At 54.8% G+C, this 24231-nt stretch overlaps 2 protein-coding genes across 11 annotated transcripts; both read right to left on the bottom strand.

Annotated features, from left to right (window-relative positions):
* Window positions 1-340: 340 nt before the first annotated feature.
* adamts17 (ADAM metallopeptidase with thrombospondin type 1 motif, 17) lies at window positions 341-15938 on the bottom strand. Of its 4 annotated transcripts, XM_061813462.1 has the most exons (23): window positions 15728-15938; window positions 13964-14265; window positions 13213-13390; window positions 11380-11558; window positions 10982-11065; window positions 9395-9552; window positions 8913-8956; window positions 8612-8717; window positions 8164-8304; window positions 7856-8006; window positions 7337-7438; window positions 6919-7064; window positions 6432-6601; window positions 6229-6356; window positions 6027-6147; window positions 5565-5645; window positions 4452-4615; window positions 4010-4175; window positions 3741-3876; window positions 3365-3599; window positions 2403-2555; window positions 1502-1691; window positions 341-1012 (listed from the first exon to the last, which is right to left on the bottom strand). In XM_061813462.1, the coding sequence occupies exons 1-23, from the start codon at window positions 15783-15785 to the stop codon at window positions 870-872; spliced, it is 3336 nt and encodes a 1111-aa protein (XP_061669446.1). In that variant the 5' UTR covers window positions 15786-15938; the 3' UTR covers window positions 341-869. The 4 variants fall into 4 exon arrangements, with proteins under 4 accessions (XP_061669446.1, XP_061669445.1, XP_061669447.1 ...); XM_061813461.1 differs by having other exon boundaries at window positions 6229-6601; XM_061813463.1 differs by lacking the exons at window positions 9395-9552; window positions 10982-11065; window positions 11380-11558 and having other exon boundaries at window positions 6229-6601; window positions 8612-8766.
* Window positions 15939-16786: 848 nt separating this feature from the next.
* On the bottom strand, window positions 16787-21733 carry zdhhc1 (zinc finger DHHC-type containing 1). Of its 7 annotated transcripts, none has more exons than XM_061814761.1 (10): window positions 21494-21730; window positions 20659-20860; window positions 20411-20586; window positions 20086-20187; window positions 19845-19954; window positions 19650-19778; window positions 18725-18819; window positions 17937-18001; window positions 17581-17692; window positions 16787-17361 (listed from the first exon to the last, which is right to left on the bottom strand). In XM_061814761.1, exons 2-10 carry the CDS (start codon window positions 20857-20859, stop codon window positions 17122-17124), a joined length of 1230 nt encoding a protein of 409 aa, XP_061670745.1. In that variant the 5' UTR covers window position 20860; window positions 21494-21730; the 3' UTR covers window positions 16787-17121. The 7 variants fall into 7 exon arrangements, 6 of the variants coding, with proteins under 6 accessions (XP_061670745.1, XP_061670742.1, XP_061670744.1 ...); XR_009794229.1 differs by lacking the exon at window positions 16787-17361 and adding exons at window positions 18134-18197; window positions 18267-18366 and having other exon boundaries at window positions 17655-17692; window positions 19845-19981; window positions 20411-20860; window positions 21494-21733; XM_061814758.1 differs by having other exon boundaries at window positions 16787-17358; window positions 19845-19981; window positions 20411-20860; window positions 21494-21732.
* Between the last annotated feature and the right edge of the window lie 2498 nt (window positions 21734-24231).

The raw sequence follows: 24231 nt of genomic DNA, 5'->3' as shown, positions 1-24231 counted from the left end.
AAACCCACCACGAAGTCGGTCGGGAGCCAGACAAAGGCGTCCAAGCGCAATCAAAGGTCGGACACGGTGACACCAGCGCGCTCGCGTGATACGCAAGAGAACCTTTATTGTGGAGAGCACAAAAACGCCAGCTGACGTCAACATCCGTATACGACATAACATCATCATCATCAATCTGTTAAATAGTCACAATAATAATCATCATGATAAAGGACAGCACCTTCGATGACGCTTCCGGGTCGCCGCTAACGCTAAACACTAATCTGTCTTGACAAGCTTGGCTCCGCCCCCCAACTTCCTGCCTCAAACCAAAAAAAAAAAAAAAAAAAAAACCACATACTTTTCTTTTTGGTTAGCAATGCGCTAAGGTTAGCATCAGTAGGCTAATGAAACATGAAACACTTCCTGCTACTGACGGGGGCGGGGTCACGCCGGCTAAGTTATTAGCGGAGTAGCATGCGCGATCGTTAGTATTCCTTTTCAAAGTGTGCAGTGGCGCAGGAAGTAGAACCCGGGGGAAGCCGGCGTTAGGGTGGTAGAAGTCGGACCGGAACAACTCGAAGAAGGAAGAAAAGAAGCGGGGAAAACCACTGCGAGTTGCAAAAGAAAACGGAGAAGCAAAATTGGACACAACCGGAATTGGAAGCGGAACCGCGAGCGGGCCGCGGCACCGGAAGAGCCGCCAAAGTAGGAGGAACGTACGCACAAGCAGAACCACTTGACGGCTTTTACAAGTCGAGCTGGAATTAGAAGCAGAACCGTGAGCGGCGCGAGTAGAAAAGACGGAAGAAGCCGAAAGGAGGGACGGGAAGTAAGTCGGAGAACCGGACGTCGGCTTTTGCTCGCTTCCCGTCACTTGGGGTCGGAGGTCACGAGGTCCCGGTGCCGTAAAAGTCTCTGCACGTCTGGCAGCAGCGTTGGTACCAGCGCATGTCCTGGCAGAGGTTCTTTTTGCCGATCACGCGGCAGTACACGGGCCACTGGTCGCCGGAGCATTTGTAGGTCAGGGCCGCTGGGGGGGGGAGGGGGGGGAACCAAAAACACGGACCGTCAGGAGAACATCACCGGCGCCGCAGAAAAATGGAGGAGGAGGACCAGAAGTCAGGTCAAATAAGGACACTGGCAGGAATGGAAAACAGCACAAAGACAACCAGGACAAGCGCAGCGGACCGGACCTCCGCCGACTTTGGCCCGTTCGGCACCTTTCAGCCGGATTTCGTTCCGTGCCGCCGACTCCAGAAAGTTTGGGGGTTTTTTTTTCTTTCCCGAGAATTTCGCGGGTTCCGATTAAAACTGCAATTCATCCGACAGAATGGCCGACCGGTCCGGTCCGCCCGCAGACAGTCAAACAGAAAGGAGGAAGTAGAAAATGGAGAACAGGAAGTAGCGGCAGCACTTCCACAACCGAAGCAAGAAGCAGAAAGTCAAGCAAAGAGTCGGTCGGGTCGGGTCAAACCCGGAAGAAGAAGAAGAAGACACGAGAGCGGTCGCCGGCGCCGACCTAGCCTGGGCGAGGTGATGGTGTTGCCGTCCACGCCGGCGACCTCCCGTCGGCAGGCTTCGGCGGGCCCGCAGGGCCGATAGGTCGGCGGCCGCCCGCTCGCCGGGCACTCGTTGCCGTGGCGACCCGTCACCTTGTGCATGCACTGCACCGCCCGCGACTGGAGACCCCGGCCGCACGACGACGAGCACTGGCGACCGGTCAGCACACAGAAAGAGGTTAACGCCCGCAAAAAAAAACAATATCAAAATCTCAAATTGGACTTTTACGGAATCAAAATGTGATTTTGACACGGAAGTAAGCAATTTTGTCTGAAAGGAACAACCTGGCATATTTTAAAAGATCAATTTCATGATCAAACGTGTTTATGTAAAATTCTTTAAAAACTTGTCAAAATGCTTTACAAATCACAAAAAAATGACTAAAGGGTCCCTCAACATTTTCACGATCATTAAATTGACGTTTCAGATGAAAGACTAAAATGACGTTTGTTGTTTTTTACAGTTTAAAAACATTTTTGAATTTCCCCGGATAGAAAATAGCATTTGTAAAGAATATTTGTTTTTTTTTTTTTTTTTTCCCAAGGGTTTCGTTTTAACTTCACGAGATTAAAAAAAAAAAAAAAACTTTAGCCATAATAGCCATCCTTTTCCTGAGCCGCTCATCCTCACGAGGGTCATAAGGCAGTTTGAAAATGCCCGTGGCTGCGAGCGCCCGCGATTGGCTGGTGACCAGTTGGGGGGCGGGGCTCGCCCCAACGTGGCCGCCACTGCCGCGAAAAAAACAAAAAAAAAAATTGTACATACTGTAGCCCACCCCCCCCCTTTTTTTTTTTTTTTTTTAAGAACAATACATTGTTTCTATCTCTCTCCTTTTATCCATCCATCGGCGCGTTCGGTACCTTGGACCAATGGCCGGTCTTCCACTCGTAGCAGCGCGAGCGGTCCTGGCAGGCTTCCTGGCGGCGAGGTCGCGTCAGCGGGTCGCAGTCGCCGCCGCCGCCGCCGCAGGTGACGTTGCGAGCGCGCACCCCCTCGCCGCAACCCTCCGAGCACTTTCAAACATTTGAAAAGACAAAAAAAGCAAAAGCACTTTTTTTCTCTCGTCTGATATTTTCTCATTGTTTCAGATTTGACAAAAATCAAACATAATTTCTAAGATTGGATGACTTGGAAGGTTTTTTTCTTTTTTTAAACCAGACAAAAATGTTGACGTTTTTTTCTATTTTCCAGGAGGGAACATAACCAAAAGAACGTATCCACCCATTTTCTCATCCGCTTATCCTCACTAGGGTCGCAGGAGTGCCAGTCCCGGCCTTCAACGCGCATGAGGCGGGCTCCGCCCTCAACTGGTCACCAGCCGATCGATCGCAGGCCGCACAAAATGTCATTTCAACAGAATAAATAATTTTCTGCGTATTTTTCAAACGTTTAGATTTTTTCCAGCGTTCAACCCGACGTGGCCTCAGGATTTTTTTGGACAGTGTACATGTTCTGCATCCCGATCGGCTAAGGGAAACCGCCCGTCGGGTTCTGCGTCGTGCTGCGGGGCCGGAACTGGTGGACCTCTTCACGCAACGACAAGAAAGAGCAGAACGCGGCCAAAACCGACATTTGCGACTCGCCAACGGGCCGCGATTCCGGCAGGGGACTGTCAGAAGCTTCGTGCACTTCAAAGGGAAATGGTCTCGTTATCGTGGCCTTTAAGTACAATGAAATCTTGCGGGCGATCCCGACTGACCCCGGTGAGGATGAGCGGCTGACAGAAATTCTAACGGTCACCTTCTTCCAAGGAATTCCAAAATGGAGGCATTCAATACATTCCTGTAGCGGAGTTCTGATAACTCTTTCCAAAGCGACTGACCCGCGACCACTCGGACGCCTCCCAGACGCCCGGGCCGGAGCAGCGCCGTCCCTCGCAGGGCTGCAGGGGCGGCGGGCGCGGACCCGGGCAGCGGGCGCCGTCCCGCCGCCGCTCCTCCGCCTCCTCGTCCTCTTCCCACGCGCCGTCGTGGCGCCGCCGCACGCACGCCACCCGACGGCGCCGCGTGCCCGTCCCGCACGTGGCCGAGCACGGGCCCCACTCGCCCGCCGTCCACCTGGATGAACGGTTCCAAAAAAAAAAAGGGGGAATCTGGAGGAATATTTCCGACAACCGGACACTTTTTTTTTTTTTTTTTTTTTCCCGCTTCGGCTGCCGTTTGTGTCTGTCGCCGCGGCTGCCCGCGCGACGCGCTTACCGGAAGCGGCAGGGTTGCGGGTTGCACGCCGTCACTCGCGGCGGCGGCCGACTGTCCGGCCCACAGAAAGAATCGTCCGCGGCCCGGGCCGACCCGTTGGCCAGACGCACGCACGACGCCGCCGTGGTCCTCTCGCCTGCGCACACAAACGCCGACCGACGCCGGGCTCATTTCTTTTCGCGTACCGGAAGCGGTTCGGGTTAGGGCGAGATGGGCTACGGTGGGCGTTGGCGGACGGTGGTTGGTAGCGAATGAAACAGGCGTCGGACCTCCTCCGCAGGGCACGCTGCAGGAGTTCCAGCCGCTGTGGGTCCAGATGTAAAGATGGCGGTCGTCGTCGTTCTGGTGCTGCCTTTCTTTACCGCCCTGCGATGCGTTCAGGGACAGTGTGTACTCGTAGTGAATGCTGTAACTCGGGTCGTGGAAGAGCAGCACCTGCCGCCGCGCACACAAAACGGAAAGGTCATCCTTCTCCCCCCGAGGTCCAACGTCACGCGAGACTCTCCCAGGCGGCACGAAATCCGTTTTGTCCCCGACCCGGTCCTCGACTTTTGTGTTCCGATCCGGTTTCGATTGCATTTGAAAAGAAGATTTTGGCAGCGGTTTCCACGGCGACCCCGAAGGACGCTCGTCTCTGAAGACGATCTGAAATATACATTCGGCCAAGGGAATTTCCTTTCCCCCCCCCCTTTTTTTTTTTTTTTTTCTTACCAGGAGGTGCAGCGGGGCGCTGGTGGGCCCCCTGGCCCACATTTTCTCCCACAATCCTCTCCTGACGTATCTGACGGTGGTGCCGGCCACCTGGAACTCGCCCGGAAGTTCGATTTTCCAGTCGCTGTTGATCGACTTCCCGCCGCCGCCGCCGTCTTTCAGAGCTGAACGACGCACGCGCACACGCGGGGGGGGGTCAACAACAGATAAAAAGAAAAGCATTTGTAATTTAATAATGATATGGTGGAAAACACGGCAAAAATGTGGAATTGTCATGAGAAATATAAGGCACCTTTGACAAGAAGGGTTTTTTTTTTTTTTCCTCCAATTTAAAGAATTGTTGAATTTTTTACTAGCAACATTTGTAGGTGGGGGGGAAAATATTTTACCGGGAAAATTTTTGGTGCAAAAATGTTTTTGACACACACCATTTCATTTTTTTTTTTCATGCAGGGGGCGTGGCGAGGAATAGACAAGGAAAGTAACTTACATGAAATATATTTTGGAATTTTGTCAAGAAAAAAGCGGAAGAAGACAGCGGTGGCTCTACTGACGAAAAAAATATTTGTCTGGAGTTGCGAAAGAAATTCTGCCCGGCGGCACGACTATTGGCCGGCGCCGCATCCCCTTCCTGCCATCACGTTGGCCGAGAGTGATGTCAATCTTTCCTTTCCCGGCCGGCGCGCTTGGCCAGCAGCGTTTCCGATGGACGGTCTGGACCGACGGATCTGGTTCCTTCCAGAGTTTGGCATCCCGCCTGCGGGGCGTCGCCGCTAATCACGCGATACGCAAACGCCATCCGATCCTCTTCACCTGCCGGACGTTCTTGGCTTCCCTTCCCTCTCTAAAGGCCGCCCCTCAACTTCTGGCCTTCCCGCCTTTCCACTTTCTCTCGGACGCGCAATATTTTGACCTTGCCACAAATCGTCACGCCAACCAAATCCCGAGCTTTCCTGGCTGTTGTTAGTCATTTTTAAATGAAACGTATTACATGGAACATCTTGCAATTTTTTTTTTTTTTAACAAAACTCAATCAATAAATCCGCCCCCCCCCCCCCCAAAAAAAAAAAAAAACAAAGGTTTGGAACTACAGATGCGTTTGAAGCTCCTTACCCAGGAAGCTGTGCGACGGCTTGTCCTCCACGACTCTGATCCTTCGAGCTCCCACGGGAATAACAACTGCCTCCACGTAGCCTGACACACACGTCCAAACATAAACACAAAGTCGGCGGGCGACACGGCGCAACCCGTCTTGCAAACGAAAGGCGCCAAAGGCAAAACGGAGCCACGGTGCATTTGCTGCTGCCTGAAACCCTCGGAAAAGAAGCGGCGTGCGCCGGCCGTTTTGGCCGTCGACGTCCCTCCTCTATCCAAACCACCCGTTTTGGATTACAACGGGTTCCGACGAGCGGCGGGGCCCCCAAAAACTTGGTGGAAGTACATTCAAGTTTGGCAGCCGCAGGCGCAAAGTTAGCCGCCGGTCGGACGTTTCCCGTGTACTTTGGATGATTTGACAATTTCTTTGGGGCGGGCATTGTGGCGGAGCGCCCGCCGGAGAAGTGACGGCGGTCGTACCCATGCCTCTGCTGCGGTTGAAGTCTCCTCTGATGACGGCGCACGATCGTCCGTCCCCGTTACAAACGCCGCAGACGTCTTCTTTGGACGAAGACCCGACCACGCCGTCGCATCCGATCGGCTGCCGACGAACGTCCACGTTGCGTTCGGGGGCAAATTGGAACTTCCCGTGACGTGATTTCATACCCTGAGCTTCGCGTACCCGACACCTGCCGTTGACGCACAGGTCGGCCTCGAAGGGTCCGCACGGCGTCCCGTCCATCACCCTGTCGGCCGTCGGCACGGGGACGTCGCGGCCCGCCGGGCTGCAGAACAACGCGCACGGCTTCTCTGCGCGCGAACCTAAAATATGAATCTCACGCATCCAAAAGGTGGCGGTGGACGGCGAGGGGGCGTCTACGTCACCGTCGTCGACGACGGCGGTCAGCACGTCGCTCTTCTTCTTGCCGCCGTTTCGATCGTACGACAAGCACTGAAGGTCCCTGAAGCTCGGCGCCCCTTTTGGGCACGGGGGCCCTTCGCAAGCTTTGTGCTCCACGTTGGCGCCCGGGCAGGGTCGCCCGCCCGGACCCGGCCTGCGGGCACACGGAAGTGTCGGAGTAAAAGACGGCAAAACGTTTGGAATAGAAACGGCCGAGACGGGACGAGAGTGAAAATGTCGGAATTTCTTCAATAAGCAACACAGACGTGAAGAACGGCGGTCTGGCCCGGCCGCGCCCCCTTTTCCCGCCTCAGCCCCGGCCGAAATCAAAAGGATCCCACTAGTCGCGGTGTGCCGTCCATCCTCACGAGTGCCGCAAAATGTATTCAAAACTGAAAACTCCCAACTGGTTCCATTCGGGCCTTGTTCCAACCCCGAAGCAAAACGGCGGGTCTCCGGCGCGGTACGTACGGGGGGTTGTCGCACTTCCTCTGTCTGAAGCCAACGCCGGTGGCGCACGTGCGACTGCACATGCTCCAGGGGCTCCAAGGACTCCAGTCGCCGTCCACGTGCTGCGGGAGGGGCGTCTTGCTCACGCACTCGCTCGCACGGCACCACTGATGCGACACCAGAAACACACACAGACGCACACGCTACACAAAGCCGCTCCGGAAAAATCGCGCAAAAATGCATTTCGGGAAATGTGAAAATCTTTCCAGCGGGTGGCGAATTTGGGGCTTTTCTTTGCTTCAGGGTCAGAACCGTGATGTCATTCAATCCAATCGTCCCGCGGGAGGCAGAAGCGCGGCCGCCTGCCGTCGCCGCCGAACTGGCGCGGACACGCGCGTAGGAAGGCCGACGGTCACGAACGACTGCGCGCGTGTCTCACCTTGTCTGGGCCGCACTGAGTCCCGTCCAGAGGAGGATCCAGTTTGGTCTTGCAGGAGCCGTCGCCCTCCACCAGGCACCACAAGCCGGCGCACATCAGGTGCTACGAGGCACACGCGGCGCCCGCCGTCATTCTTACGTCCGTCGCGAGGGTTTTTACGGCCTCCGGTCTTAGCGTTCGCGCGTTCCTTCTTGCGAGCCTCGCGGCCGGTCACGGCTAAAAAAAAAAAGCCGCCGTCCGTCCGTTCGCAGCGGGACTGCCGCTGGCCAAAATACGCTGAGAAATGACGGCCGGTCGGCACAATCGCAAACCCAGAAATGATGGCGTATGCAAAAATATTTGCCGACGAGCACTTGCAGGCTCAAAAAAAAAAAAGAAAAAGGTTAAAAAATGCAGAGAAGCTCATCAGGGGGGAAAAAAAAAGAGTGAATCCGCAGGCGCGCATCTGCGGGTCGCTGGTTCGCGCCCTCACCTCGGGCTATTTTGCGGCTTCACGAGGACGAGCGGTCGCGGCGGTACCTGCATGTCGGAGCAGAACGTGGCGTTGCTCCCAAACAGGATCTGGCACTGTTGGTCGACGCTGTAATGCATCCCGGGGAGTTTCGGGGGCAGCGGCAGATGCTCGCGAGTCCTCGGATCCGTGTGCGCCAGACACGCGCTCGACTTGGACCTGATGCAAGCAAACGCGTCGGACCGGCAAATTACACGCGGGACGATGCACGCGCGACAACAGAAAAAGGAGGCCCGGAAAGGGAGCAGCGTTTGGGCGCTTTCGCCGACCACCGCAAAGGCGACATTGCAAACGAGGCGGGAGGAGACGCAGTCACCTGAGGAACTTCTGCAAGTCGCCGCGGCTGCAGGACGACCAGGATAGGTCGCTGGGGTTGCGCCCCTTCACCCACTCGCCGGACATGACGTAGGCGTGGCCGGCGCAGGCGGCGTGGTCGTCGTCGTGGCTCATGCCCACGCTGGCCGTGGCGCACGCACACACAGCAGTTATACGTAAAAGTCGCGATTGATTCGGCGCCTTGCGGGGAAAAAAATGTGACCAGCACGACTCGGCGCTAAATAAGGCTGAAGAAATAGAAATGGCAAATTGGTGGGTGAGCGCTTCACATTCGCGGTTCGATTCCCACAAGCCGGTTCAAGCGCGTCTGGGCAGCGGCGCGTCGGCCCGGTTATCACATCTGCCTTTGTGGCGCTTTTTTTCGTCTTTCTTTTTTGGGTGTTTGTGCCCGTTCGGCGCGTACGTCTGTTGAAGTCGTCGGAACTCACTTGTGCCCGAGCTCGTGCGCGATGGTGAAGGCCAAGTTGAGGCCGTTGTCCTCGGCCAACACGCACTTCCTCTTGGCGCTGCAGACGCCGCCCAGGTAGGCCATACCTGCGGGCGCACCACAAACCGACACGCACGGCGTGAACGGCCGACTAGCCTGGCGCGCATTCGAGAAAAGTGGCCAAGAAAGAAAGAAAGAAAGAAAGAGATAAAGGACAAAAACCGCAAATAAGAGTTTCGGCACAAAGCCGGACGCCAAAACGGGAGCGGGAACGCGGTCGAGGGAGTCCGGGAGGGGCTCACCGACGGTGTCGCACGGCTCCTCCTTGTGGACGCAGAAGTCTGTCCTGGAACGCAAAGAACCATCATTAGGATCTCTCCAGACCAGAACCTTCAACGGCCGAAAGGTCTGGATCCAGGATCTACTTTCCAGACACCAGCCTTCAGTTAACGCCCTGGACTAAGAACCTTCCATTGGGATGAGGACTTTCTCTCTTGAAACGTTATTTGGGTGCCAGAACATTCTAACCCTTCTCCCGACCTCGGAAAACTCACCGCCAAAACAATTGGACAATTCCACAATCGATTTGGATTTTCTTCCGGCGAATGTATCCGAGAAACGGTCGGAATCGTGCAAACGGGACAACTTCAATATTTGTCATTTGAAGGTCTCGATGACATCGACCTCGGAATGTGGGACGAAGCAAAGTTGCGCCCTTTACCGTTTGGACACGCCGTCGTCAAAAAATACCTTCCGGAAATCACCGGGCCTCGTGTCGACCCACCTTGTGACCAGCACGGCGCTGTCCACCGGCGGGATTCCGTCCCGTCCCCCGGGAACGCGATTGCTCCCCAGGTATGGCGCCCTTCCGAACTCTTCATGCTGCCACTGACAGAAACTCCCCAGGGAACGCTCGCCGTGGTGGCCGACCTTCAGCTTCTCCTGAGGAATCGGAAGCCGCGGGGCCTTCAAATGAACGGAGGCTTTCGAGAACCGGGGAGAGGAAAGATCTGAGCAAGAGTTTACACATTCTCAGACGTTCCTCAGTAGAACCGGGAATGTTCAGGACCTGAAATGTTCACCTGAAGCGTTCCCCCCCCCCCCCCAAAAAAAAAAAAAAAAATTTAAATAAATAAATAAATAAAGGGGGTGTTCATGTGAAAGGGTACGAGAACCGGGAAAGTTTTCAAGAAAGTAGTGGTGGAAAGAACCACGCAAGGATCCGCTCACGCTCGAGACTCAAAAGAGCCAACGAAGCTCTGAGAAGGTAGCCAGCGTCAAAGCTGCCGAATTGATCTGCCGGCGTTGAAATTGGGCCCAAAATATTCAGCCGAGGGGCACCGACGACGCGCACCTCGCGCAAAACCCAACGGACGTCGTCTCCAAGGGTCAGGGACCCGAAGTCGGGTGAAAACGCGCATCGCAATCCAGGCTGCGTCGGAAACTGCGACGCCTGCGAGACGGGTGCGGGCTTCACCCCGTCAACATATTTTCACTTCACGGGAACATTTTACGGACAAAAACTTCCACGGGACCAACGCAAACCTGTGCACGGAGGACGCTTGGAACTCCGAGTCATTGGATCAAACGCGAGCCGGTGCAGTGCGTCGACCGACGAAGTCGATTCTAAAGCTGGAATCTTTCTTCTGGTCAGAACCTGAGCTGCAGCTGTTGAACGCTCTTTTTTTTTTTTTTTTTTTTGGGACTCCGGTCAGAAGACCGTTACAATAGTCAAGTCGACTCCAGATGAAATAAAACCCGGAGGAGCTCCTCCCGGTCCGCTTGACACAAGCGAGCCGAGGTCGTTTTCGTAACAGCTTTGATGCGACTGCGGAAAGTCGGCACGGAATTTAGTCGAGCGAAATATCCAAAGGGCGGTCCCCTTTTCTTCATTTCTTCTGGGTTAGTTGAGAACATTCGGACTCATCCGGTCATTTGTGTTCTTTTAAAAAAGTGACACAACACCCCAGTTGAACCGTAGCCAACTGGAGACACTGATAAATATCTGCAGAGCTTTGACGGTCCAAAGTCAAGTCCTAATGAGAATAATAACTGCGAGGAAAAAAAAAAAATATTGCGACTTCAAACGAAGCACGAGCAGCATTGCAAATGTTCTGATTAAGAAGAAATTCTCAATTGTTCAGATCAAATATTCACAGGACGAGGACCGAAGGAAGCGGGAATGTTCGGACGATGGCGAAGAGAACGGAGGACCGCGGCCGGCAGTGTTCAAAAAAGGAGAACCTTCTGAACGGGCCCGAAAAGAAGCAGGAAAGTTCAGATGAACATTGAAGGAACCAAACTTGATCTGATCAGAAGAAGGAACATTCCGGAATAGGAGCGGGAAGCGTGTTCAAAGGAGGACACTTACGGGGCGGCTGTGGAGCAGAACCAACTTGGTGACCCGAATGTTGATCCTCACGCCCAAACTCTGGTGCTGGAACATGTTGGACACCTGACGCGCACACAACATCGGCAACGTTTGCGGAGGAATCTTCCGGAAGAAGACCGGCAGCGGAGCCGAGCGTTCTCCTGCGGACGCCACGCCGGACATCAAAGTTCACTTCCTAGGTCAGAAAACCTCCTTGCTGGGCTTCGGCCACGCTCCGTTGACGCTTTCTTCGTTTTGGGAAAAACACTCTCGTTTCCAAAGGAAAAACGGGAGCTCTTCGGGCCCAACGTTAACGTCAAAACGTTTCGGACTGAATGTTCTTTCGGTGGAACCTTCTGGAGCGACATGGCGAGGTTGCGCTTAACGTGTGAGCTTACCATGTTCATGACGGTCAGCAAGAACCTCTTGGCGGCTTCCGCCCCGTGGTACCGGACCATGTCGGAGTCGGCCACCAGCAGCGTCTCCACCGTGTACGCGTCCTCGACGCCGACGGCCGCGCGCTTGCCGCGGTCTTCCTCTTCCTCCGTGACCTTTGAACTCTTCTGCTCCTCCACGTCTGTCGACACGGCGTCGAACGGTGAGCTCGCGTACGTCGGTCGAGCGTCAGCTCTGCTCGCTAAGCTGACAAACGGTGTCCTGACGAAAGCTGGTGAAAGCAGTGCTCCGACGCCGCCGCCTTACTTTCCTTGTTCTTCTTCTCGGCGCTCGACACGGATGCGGTACCGGGGACGGGTCCCCCCCCCCCCCCCCCGTGTCCGTTGTTACGCGCTGGCCCGTCAAATCGATTCGTTGCCGGCGCTCCCGCTGCGACGCGAAAGAGTTCAATTGCCAAGTTTACCGAGCGGACGGACGAGCCGGCGCGTTGGCTTCACGGAGCGTGAAATCCGCGGCGAAGACGTCAATGTGCTGAAGGCAAAAGTCCCAAAGTGCGGACTCGAGTACAAAGGCGAACGGCGGCGACGCGAAAGAGCCAAAATGATTTTGAATTGTGATGAGCGGCGCTCGAATCGCGGACTACGAATTCAGTGCCATTTGCGTTCACTTTCGACGAAAACGTGACTTTTTGTTCACGGTGTTGACTCGTCGGGGGAAAGTTTTGCGTGCGTGCGTGAGACACGTGGCCAGTGTACCGGCGGCAGATTTGGCCCCCCAAAAATTTTCGTTTGACTTGAGTGAGGCCAACGCACGACGCTCTTGGGCCTTCTTCATCATTCTGCTCGATTATTCCACATTAGCGGGAGAACAAAATCAAGTTTGCGCTTCAATGTGGACCCCAAGAAATGTTATCGTGGAAAGAACAAACAATTCCATTTTTCAGAGGAACGCCTTATTTCTCCACGTGTACTCCACTGATTTCGTTAGAACCGAGCAGAAACCATCCCGCCCGTCGCCTAAATATTTGCGACGAGGCGTCGTCCGTCACCAGCAGCTGCAAAATGTCACGCCAGGTCTGAAAATGACCCTGCGGATGTGGTAAGAAGCTGGCGTGGCCGCCGCGCCGGTGGCTCCTTTAGTCTGACGACGCTTTCGTCTTCTCGGCTCCTGAACACGCTTCAAAATCGCAAAACTCCAGCCTGCCACCACAGTGCCCCCTGGTGGTCCTTTTGATCACACAGAAAGTGACGCCAAGACAACGTCACGTGTTTCTATTTTCGCAACACGCCAAAGGACACTCGGCCAAAACGCCCAAAATCCGGCAAAGGACGACGCGAGCGACGATCCTCGCGTGCCGACCGCAAGCACGGCGCCGTCTGACCCAGTTGAGAACACGAGGAAGGCATTAAGAGCGCCTGTTGAAATAGGAGCGCAACCAAGACCGGCGCGCACTTCCTCCCTGCTCGCAAAAGTGCCGAGTCACCTTTCAAACTGATATTTTCCTTGCTTCTTGTTCTGATCCCGTCGGTGTCCACGTGCACGTGCGTGTCGGCGAACCCCCCCACCCCCCACCCCCTCTTCCGCTTCCTTTTCAGCTTCTCGTTCCCGATCCTGTTCCCGCGCTACGACAATTCCCGGTTTACACCAAGAGTCGAAAGTCTCACGTAGGCGTGAACGTGAGGGCGAATGCTCGTTTGTTTGTCTGCGACCAGTTCGGGGCGTACCCAGAAGATCTCCGGGACAGGCTCCCCCACCCCGCGTGAGGGGAAGCGGACGGATCGAGCGAGCGCGGCGGCGACGACGACGACGACGCGAGGACGCTGCGGTTGTCTCACCTTGTCGCGCGGTTCCGCAGCGTTGCCACGCGCGATCCGCGTCCCGTTCGCTCCGGCGCCGCCGCAGCACCTGATGCTTGAGGCCCGAGAAGGCTCCCGAGCGACTCTCGTTCCTCGGCTCTCGCTCCTCCAAAGGACGGACGAACAGAACCTCGCCGCCCACGTGCACCAAGGCCGTCTGAAACGCCACAACAAGTGCCGAGTCATGCCAATTCAACACTTGAGGGTTGCAAATTTGGCTGCATTCAAATGGCCGACTCGTCCTCTTTACATCCAAGGTGCTGAGTCGTCCAAACAAATGACAAGTCACACATTTGATTTGACAAAACAGCCGAGTCACTCCTTCAGACTCAAAGTCGCCAGTCAGCGTTTGCCACTCGAAATGGCCGCCCAGCCCGCGCCAAAAGTTGTCACTTTGGTTTCGACTGACCCGCCGTTTATCGGCAGTTCCCGACCTTCGGCCGAGCCGCCAGTCACGCTTGAACTTTCGAAGGGTCGTCGCGATGTCGGGTGCCGAACAAAGGCGGAGTTTACTTCAAATGCCGACTGGCGCCGGAAAGGTGGTGACGCCGTGCGTTATGGGAAATCACGTCAACGGCCGCATGAGGAAACGCACTTTTTCCATTTTTGTCATCTTTTCCCGCCAGCAAATTTCCAACGGGATGGATACAGTGTGTGTGCGTGTGTGCGTGCGTGCACAGTACGAGTAACGTGATTGTGAGCGCGTGTTCGTGTGTGTGTGTGCGCGTACCAGGCCTCCGCACGCAGCGAGGGACACCAGAGACCCGGGTCGGTCCAGGACAGACCCCGAGTAGAGGCAGAGCTGGTTCCGGTCCATTTGCGAACGGGCGGGCGCGGCCCCGGCGGCCCATCGTTCTTCCAGCGCCAGTCGCTCTGCCAGCAGGCCGACGCCGTCTCTGGCGGCGTCGAGCCGGAGGTTCTGTCCGAACGCCGACAGCGACACCAGCAGGCGGTCGGGGTTGCCGGGTCCGGACAGCAGCGTCGGGACCGTCTCCGCCCAGTCGACGGAGTCCGCCGCCGCCGCCGCCGCCGCTGGCCCAAGCACGTCCGTCGTCATCATCATTGACGCCATCTGACCAACTTTTCCGATTTTCACAGTCGGGGTCCCGCGCTATTGCTCCGAGTCGCCATTTTTTTCGGGGGAATGTCATGAGTGCTCTTTTTTGGAGGCTTGCTCGTTTTTTTATACTTTCAAATATTTCTGTTGTTGTGAGTCACGTTTTTACTTTGAAGTCCGAAGCGCTGAGTCGCGCTTCCGCATTCAAACTTCTCAGGCGCAATTTTCAAATTAAAAAGCGACGCGAAACGCTGAACGTGCCGAGTCATATCTTGACATCAGAAGCGGTCGCAGTCAAGGCGACAAGTCGTACTTTCGACGGGTCTGGACCAATTTATGGGCCGTCATGGATTATGGATTTTGAACGCGAAAAACACACACACAAAATCCATCATCCGAGCGGTCGTAAATTAATACAAGTTGCGAACAGAATTGTTCATCGACTCGAAGGTAAACACTCAAGTAAAAGTAAAAAGTATGCTGATGAAATGTCACCCGAAAAATGGAACGGGAGTAAACGCTCCGTTCTGCAAAGACGATCCCGATTGGTCAATGGCAAAAAGATGGATGCTGCCATCCATTTGCTTCGTCGCTTATCCTCACAAGGGTCGCGGGAGTCGAAGGAGCCCGTACCGGGCCGTCATCGGGCAGGAGGCGGGGCGCGCGCTTAACGGGTCACCGGCCAATCGCAGGGCACAACCGCACATGTTTTTTTTTTTGGGGCGTGTGGGAGGAAAGCGGAGTGCCCACCCGGGCAGGCAAACATGCAAACTCCACACAGGCGGGGCCGGAAATTGAACCCCGGCCCTCAGAACTGTGACGCCGTTGCTCCAACGAGTCATCGAATCCAAACTATTGGAACGAGGTCGAAGCTGCCGAGTTGCCCGCTCAAATTTTGGCTGACACTGTGGAGACATGACGTCATTCTCCTGGGGTCACGCATGAGCCATTTTGCAGCATATTTTATTAGAAATGGTCACGTGATGAGCAACAACCAATTTTAAAAAATAAAAAAAAAAACAGCAGCGTACGGAAACACGAGTAATTTGCCCCACACACACTTTTTAAAAATATATATTTCGTGAAAAGTTGTCACCCCAGAGGTGTGGGGAGCCACTTTCGTTGTCTTGTGCAAAAAGTAAACGTCAAATCTCCTCGTGAATGAAAAGGGGACCGTTGAATGGGGGTCGAGGAGCCCCCCCCAGGGAAGAAGCCACTTGGGGACACTCCAACGATTTGCACTCAGTTACATCACAGCGAGGAGGGAGGAAGAAGAAAAAGAAGACAACGCGAATGACAACAAGAACCGACAGACGAGAAGGAAGAACAAAAGCCAGCAGAACAAAAGAGAGCGACAGAATGAAAAAGGAGGAGAAGAAGCGGAAGAAGGACGAGAAAAAGGAGGAGAAGACGTCGAAGACCAAGCAACGTACTCACCGGACACTTCGGCGCACAACAGCGCCACCAGCAGGCGCGCCATCCGGCCGCTCCACATGTCGTCGCCAAGACAAGAACGGGACCTGGACCGGCACCGGGACCAGAGCCGCTGGTCGCGGTCTGGATGACAACCGGGACGAGTCGGACCAGACGTCCTGAGACGCGGCGCGACGCGGCTCGAATCCGGAGGCGGGAGGCAGAAGGCGGGCAAAAAAAAAAAAAAAAAAAAAAAGGCAGCCAGCCCCCCCCCCCCTCCCGTGATTTTTTTTTTTGTCCCCAAAGCGGACCCGCCTCCGCTGCGTTTCGATTGGCCCGCTTGGATTTCGGCCAGCGGGGAGGGCCGCCTCCCGTTTGCCGGCGCGGCTGTCAATCACGACGGGGCGGGAAGCTTCAATTTAAAAAAAAAGACAGCATTGCCCTCCCCCCCCCAAAAAAAACAAAACAAAACACACACACAATTTAGGGATATTTTGGAGTTGTCGGGCATTCCATTTGGAGGCATTCGTAGTCAATAACCAGCAAATGTAAAATCTGGGTCCCGGCGTCAAGTCCTTCCTCCAACGAATAAGGCACATGTCGTTCAAAATTCACAACGGCGAGCATCCGCCAGCTCGTCGACTCGTTCAATCCATTGCGTGCAATTTTAAGAACCCTAACCTGCCCCCCCCCCCTTTTTTTTTTTTTTTCTTTCCTACATTTCTAGGAAACTCGGGCCCAACGCAGCTCGGCGGGAACGGCCGACGACTCGCTCGAAAACGTCGCCTCGATCAACACGAACGTCGTCATCTTGCTTTTCCGTAAAGACCACCGGATCAAAATTCTGCACACACAGTCGACATGTCCACGTTGAAAGAAGTCGACTCCATCTCATCGCGAGCTCGCTTTTTTGCATTCTTGATGCGTCGGTCACGTGACACGCAATGAGGGCTGCGACTAAAGAAAGGCCTTTTGACGCTGCCATCTCCAGGGATCTGTTCGCCATTACACCTGCGGCCCAAATGATTTTCGTACTCCTTAGTTAAACAATTGGACGAACAAACTCGCATTTCGCCCGACAACTCGAAACGTGAATCAAGTTTTATTGTGAAAAATCATCTTTCGGCTCGACGAGAACAAACGGCTGACACAAATCCGACGGTCAGAAAATTTGGGGGCAGTTTTGGAAATGCACGTCGTTGACAAGAAGATGGACCGAAGGAGCGCAAACGTGGGAAGGCTCGAGATCGCCTCCGAATTTGGAGACGACTTGGACGGGAGGAGAGACCGGCGGACCAAAAAAACGCGGCGGCAACGCTTTCGATCGGTAGGAAAGATGGAGATGAAAATGAAAGCGGTCACGTGATCTGAAGGGGCCGTTGCCACGACAACGGGGCAAACGGGAAGCCGGGGCCTCCTCACCACCAAGCGACGGAAGGAGAAGGACAAGACGCCGCCAAGACGGCGGCAGCGGCGGCGTGCTCCTCCCGCGGGGCGGACGAGCCCAGTTGGTCCAGCGCCACGGGGACCTCCTCCAGGGACTCGGCAGAGTCCGAGTGGTACTCGGCGGGGGGGGCGGCGGCCCGGACGGGGGGCGCGGGGCGCTCCGGAGCCCCGCCTTCTCCTGCGGGGAGGGGGCTCCTCCTCTTCGTCTTCTTCTGGGAAGACATATAAGAAGACAATAAGGATTCAGAAGGAACGCCGTTGATTCGATTCACACGTCACACGAGAGATTCTCCCCTTTCGAAAAAAAAAAAAAAAAAAAAACCAAAACTATTTCAAAAACGGGCCGGGAACGGACTTGAGATTCTTTTGGCAAAGCGCTGCAGTTTTCGATACGATTTGTCGCGTCGGCTCGCGCCTCGTCTGCGACTCACCTGCGTGTACGTGCGCCGCACGGCGGTGTGCTTTGCGGAGATGGTGGGCGGAGCTTCCAGCTCCAGAAGCGGACCGGCCGCGCCCCTCGCGCTGCCGTTGGCCTTTGACCTTCTGACGCGCGCGCACACACACACACACAGACGGGTTTCAGGCCTCGGTACGTCCCGCGTACTCAAAAATATTGCCACTCCTGGGGTGCTAATACTTTTGGCCCAAACCGTATCAAAAGTCAAACTTTCTCCTTTGATTCCAAAAATGATTTGTCACCCGAGCCAGCGGTGGCAATATTTCTGAGCGTGACTGACAGTAAAAAGTTATCTTGTTGGAAATGAAAGGAGGCGAGCGCAAATCTTACTGTGCGGCGGCCCCCCCATCCGGCGGAGGGTCGGTGTAGCCCAGAGTTTCAGAGTCGTCCGCGTCCTGCCGACAGTGCAAAAAGACGTCAGAGTTGCCGGAGCCAAACCCCGCCCCCGACGTCGTCTGCCACCGCTTTTGTCACAAAACGAGCCACTACGACGACGACGACGGGGGGGGTGGGGGGGGCCCACCCACCCTCATTCGTCTTCCGGAACGTGCGAGACATCTCGTCTTCTTATTGACGCTGCTCGGGGTTCACCTACGAGTTTATGACACGTTAGGCATAATACGGCCGCAAAAAACTATTTTCCTGCTAGATTACGCTCACTATTATCTTTGCCATAAATCGACGATGACTTCATTCCTGGTTTGGTTGGTAGCATCGTTGGCAAAAATTGTTGTCCAAAGCGGGCCTTTACAAATTCCGTCTACAAACACAGAAGACAACTGAAACTCATCCATCCGTCCACTTCAGGAGCCGCTTATCCTCACGAGGGTCGCGGGCAGCAGACGGGGTAGGCCCTCCACCCAATCGCGGGGGGAGCACGGACACAGACACCGGTCACACTCGAGTTTTTGTACTTGCGGGAGGAAAGCGAAAAGCCGCGCTTGCGGGGCGCGAAGACTCCCGACGCTCTACAGCTGCGCCGCCACACAACTGGAATCGTTTTCAAGAGATGTAAAAAGCTTAAGCGAAGTCCGACCTTTGCGCTGGAGGACCTGCGACCCTCCCGGCCGGCTATTTTGCCCGCTCGCCGAGAAAAGAGAAACGAGAAGAGAGCTCACCTTGGAGCGGACGTCCTCCGAGGTTCTCGCCGGTCTTCCGTCCTGACGGTGGCGCTGGCGCACGATGTACTCGTACGTGCTCAACCTGTTCCACACTCAAAGGCGCACGGAGACAAATCACGGCCACGTTTCCGCGACTCGCGCGGAAATAGAACCCTTCGCGACTACCATAACTCGTGTGAATGCTAAAAATCGGGGTTTTGAGATGCATTTTATTTTTCAGGTTTTCAGCCTTTTCAAGATCCGATCGGCTCGGCCATTTCAATTCCAACGGAGACCGACGCACACAAGGAAAAGTGCGCAAGTGAATGTATCTCGGTTTGCATATTTTGATTGAATATAAACTTTCGAGACAGGAAGGAATTTACTAACTGCTTGACCCTCGACCCTTTGGCAGCAACAACGGCGAGCGAGCATCAGAACGCGCGCAACCGGCTCGGGACCGTTCTCTTGCAGTTCAGCCAGCTCCCTGCAGGAGAATCTGCTGAGAGTCAATCTGGTGCATCTCAATGGGGTTGAGGTCAGGAACTGGACTGGGCCACTCCAGAGCTGGGCTTGATAAATGATAAAAACGACTTTTTCCATTTGATCATATCAAGCTGTCCAGGCCCCGGGAAAGCAGAGCACCCCCAGAATAGCGTGATGCTAGCTCGCTCGCTCGCTCGCTCGCTCCACCACCTTTCACAGCTAGACAGGAGGCGAAGCGTCTCGGCGGGACACAATTCTAAATTCTCTTGCGTTTTTCTCAAAGTGGGAGCCTCACGCTCAGTTTGAAGCTCGACCCGGGTTTTCCTTCCTGTCCTGAAAACCGATTGCCTGTGCGTTCATTTCCATGGAACATTTGTTGACATTTTATGACGGCTTCGAATTTCCAAAGGGTTCGCAAACTCTCCCCCCATTGGACAGACGCATGCAAGACTCTTACTGAGGTAGAAGTGGAAGGCCAGCAGGTGGCACAGCAGCACGCAGGCGAGCAGCGCCAGCGCCGCGGTGACGGCGGCCAGCGCAGGAATCACGGCGGTCGGCGGCACCCGCGACTCGGTCTCGTTCGCCGCTGAAGAGGGGACGCGGCTTAGCGCGAGAGATCTTCCCGTAGCGACCGCACGTTGCGTCGACTCACCCCAGAAGTGGTTGTCGGGCTCCAAGAAGAACTCGATCAGCGCGTACGACGAAACCACCAGGACGACGCCGGCGCCCAAGACGGCCGACGCGACGCTGTACAGGAACAAGCTGCGCCCGCGCGAGAGGATCGAATTCCGTGGATGACGGCAACGGGAGTAGAAAAATGAAAATCTCTTTTAGTTCTCCTTATTTCATTCATTTTTGTCAACCGTCCACGTTTGTAAAAGGCCTTGACTTACTTGTAGTTTCTGCTTCCCACGCAGTTGTTGAGCCATCGACAGTGATGATCGAAGTTAGCGACGCATTTATTACACGCGCTGCAGTGCTTTGACTTGGGACCCCTGCAGCGCGCGCGCACACAGACACACACACACACACACACACACGAGTGACGGCTTTTTCCACGTACGTCATATCGATGGCATGTCAAAACTCGACGTTTTCACGATGATGACCGCGACGGCACAAACGCGCTCAATTCCCTGGTGATTAAAATTTCTTCGCATCAGAGGCTTATTTACGATTTTTAGCGAGAGGAAGGCAGGTGACACGCGGCGCACTCACACGTCCACCTGGCACAGGTAGCAGTGGCAGTTCTGGATGACGTGGGCGCGCTCGGACCGGTCGAAGACGGGAAGCGGACCTCGCGGGCTTTTGGCTCTGACGTTGCGGTCGGCCGGGTCCACGCTGACCGCCGTGACGTGAGCGCACAGGTGGCACGCCAACATCACGCCGGTGCACTGAGGGGACGCGTCGGAAAAAAAAAAAGCTTCACGCGCCACGGGCGGACGGGCGCGCCAGCGCAAGGATACGATGTACCCGGCGGGCATCCAGTGCGCGGGCAGCAGCGGCACAAAGACCCCCAGGCCGACCGCGGCGAAGTAGGCGTAGAGGAGCCAGGCCAGCATCTGCAGAGGGTGAGGAGGCCAGCTCCAGCCGTTGGTCCGAGAGCATCGCCGCCCGCCGTCTTCGCCGGGCGCCGGCCGCCGCGGGCTCCCGGTGCACGCGTCCATCCTGCGCGGTACGCGTGGGCGTCACGGCAAGCGCGCGCAAATCGTCTGCATTTTTCTCACCCAAAACATTTCCAAAGGTGCGACCGACCTGACACATTTCACCGGCTGCCGGGAACTCGGCAACATGCAAAGAAAGTCGAAGAAAAAGCGCAAGATCAGGTCAAAGCCGAACACACCGACTTTGTCTGCAATGCCGGTGACCAGAACGGGCGCCCGGCGGAGGTCCGTTTACGTTACGTTCTGCTCTTCCCCATCGTGAGACGATGAGACTGGCCTCGCACCAGCTTTTCGGAGGGCCATCTGGATCTAGTGGGACCGAACCGGCTGACGTTCATCTGGACTGACAAGTTTGATGATTGGTGGATTTGGTGGAAGTGTACTCTGCCCCCCCCCCCCCCCCGGCATGTGTTCAAGACTTTTTCCGTGTCTTATTCGAGCCAACTTCATGTCTGCGAATATTTGTTCGACTTTCTGTATCTGTGCGGCTTAACATCCGGTGAAATGTTCACGTCAACGGCACCTTTGGAAATACATTTCGTGAGAAAAATGGTCACGCGTTACGCAGTTATTTGAGCCAAAAAAAACAAACAAAAAAAAAAAACACATCACATAGATGTCTCGCTCGCTCGCTCACTTTTTAGCAGACACGAGCGGGACTCCTCAGCAGGTTGTCGATGGAGCTCCGCATCGTCCTCTCAGAGCTCGGTTCGGCCCGGCGTCCATGCTGACACTTGCCAGGCGGCGAGGGCGAAGGTCCCGACCTTTGACCTGCGAACCTATGGCGGGACGCGGCAAATCCAAGTCCGCCGGTCCGCTTCTGGTTCCTCGATGGCGTCATCATGCGACGCACGGCCACTTTTGATGACGTAGGAGTAGGTTTTTTTTTTTTTTTTTTACACGCTTCTGTCAGAATGAAATACAAATAAGGTTTGGAGTATTTATAAATAAACATTATTCTAGAGAGATATTTTGTGAAGATGAAATTTTTTTGATTGATCAGATTTTTCTCCCATGGCGTGAGTTTCCTTTTCCAACAGAGTAGCTATTTGTTGTTGTTTTTTTGTTTTTTTTGGTCACTGAAGACGTTTTTGCCGTGATTTTGCATCACTGACCTAAAATTATGACTGGAAAGCGCATCCACATCGAGCGGTGTGTCGAGTGGTTGAAGCCAGTCGCCCGGCCGCCATCTTGGTACTCCCAAAAACGTGCGGAGTACACGCTTTACAGGTTGGAATATGGCGGGGGGGGGGGGTTCCCTCAAAGTTTGGCATGTGGAATTCAAACTGGTCATGTGAGCTTGACAAATTTTCGGTTCTGGGAACATGAAGGATTTTTCATACGACTTGGGCAAAGTGCAAAGGAAAGACATAGAACACCGTGATTAACTTTTCCCAAAATACACTGTGAAGCGCTATCATCATAACATAGCAAAAAACGAAGCATTGTTTGTCATAAAAACGTGAAATTTTAAGTTATTTTGGGAAATAAGGATATTATATATCTATCTATTAAATATAAGGATATAGGATATTTTGGCTTAACGCATTGTTCATTTATATATATTGTTAATGTGTTTGTATTGTGATAAAAATGTGTCCCTTATTGCAGGGTAGGTCTAGAACTTAACTCCATCAATGGAGACAGAGGCTGAGTTACAATTCCACATTTTGTAATTTAGTCATGCAGACACACACACACACACACACACACAGGCCTTTAAGAGCTCAAACTTTTAAATGACGTCCTCGTCCTGATTTTGACATTGTGCCGCGTACGGATGTGCAGAACTCACAAAGGAACGGCCTTTCGCCGGTAACAAATATTTGGGGACTAAGGATTTTGTATAGATCGACCAGGGTTTGGCATGGACAAAATCAAAAGATCCCTCTTAAAAATGGTTTGAAAAACTCCACGTCCATGGATGACCTTGGATTGGAATGATGCCCCTACCAACATGGCCGCCGGCTAAACACGACCTGACGGTACAGCGCCCGCGTTTATATTCTATCACATTTGTGACTCGCCTCGTTAGTTGACGCGGCGCACAGCGGCTGACAAAACAAGACAGCGGGCCGCACGTGATGGGACCGCAGCGCTCGTCTGCAGGTTGTTTCCAAGCATCTTTTTTCGGTCGTTCGCGTCCCACCGACTCTCCCCTCGCGCGCGCTTGTCGTTTCCTTGGCAACAGCTGCCGCCGAGTGACGTCGGGATTGTGCGTAGCCCAAACGACCGGCAGGGGGAGCTCGCCGCCGCCGCCACCTGGCCAGTCCAATAGAAACGATTTCAGTCATTCGATTCATCCTAAATCAGCACGTTACACGTACGTCACACACGGGTTGAACACGACGCATCAAAGAATGACATTTGATACATAATGCCGGTTTTAAATTTGGACTTGTCATCTTTTTCCATCTCAGCCCATCCGGTGCATCATCGTCCTCTCCAATCCCACCGACGTGTCCAGGTGTCCTTTTCTTTGGTCTTCCTCTCCGTCTCGCTCTTTTGCCCGGCAGCTCCACGCTGGGACTCTCTGGCCTCTGAAGACGTCTGCCGTCCCTCCATCGACGGATCCGAACTCGTCGCCAAAGCTCCGACTTTGGCTGTCCCTCTCAACCTCTCCGTCTCGCTCTTTTGCCCGGCAGCTCCACGCTGGGACTCTCTGGCCTCTGAAGACGTCTGCCGTCCCTCCATCGACGGATCCGAACTCGTCGCCAAAGCTCCGACTTTGGCTGTCCCTCTCAACCTCTCTCGTCTCGCTCTTTTGCCCGGCAGCTCCACGCTCGGACTCTCTGGCCTCTGAAGACGTCTGCCGTCCCTCCATCGACGGATCCGAACTCGTCGCAAAGCTCCGACTTTGGCTGTCCCTCTCCCCTCTCCGTCTCGCTCTTTTGCCCGGCAGCTCCACGCTGGGACTCTCTGGCCTCTGAAGACGTCCCGCCCCTCCATCGACGGATCCGAACTCGTCGCCAAAGCTCCGACTTTGGCTGTCCCTCTCCACCTCTCGTCTCGCTCTTTTGCCCGGCAGCTCCACGCTGGGACTCTCTGGCCTCTGAAGACGTCTGCCGTCCCTCCATCGACGGATCCGAACTCGTCGCCAAAGCTCCGACTTTGGCTGTCCCTCTCAACCTCTCCGTCTCGCTCTTTTGCCCGGCAGCTCCACGCTGGGACTCTCTGGCCTCTGAAGACGTCTGCCGTCCCTCCATCGACGGATCCGAACTCGTCGCCAAAGCTCCGACTTTGGCTGTCCCTCTCAACCTCTCCGTCTCGCTCTTTTGCCCGGCAGCTCCACGCTCGGACTCTCTGGCCTCTGAAGACGTCTGCCGTCCCTCCATCGACGGATCCGAACTCGTCGCCAAAGCTCCGACTTTGGCT

Source organism: Syngnathoides biaculeatus, chromosome 3, assembly GCF_019802595.1.
Source record: "Syngnathoides biaculeatus isolate LvHL_M chromosome 3, ASM1980259v1, whole genome shotgun sequence".
NCBI classification, from domain to species: domain Eukaryota; kingdom Metazoa; phylum Chordata; class Actinopteri; order Syngnathiformes; family Syngnathidae; genus Syngnathoides; species Syngnathoides biaculeatus.
The sequence above is the reverse complement of the archived record's forward strand: the minus strand, read 5'-3'. Positions and strand labels throughout refer to the sequence as shown.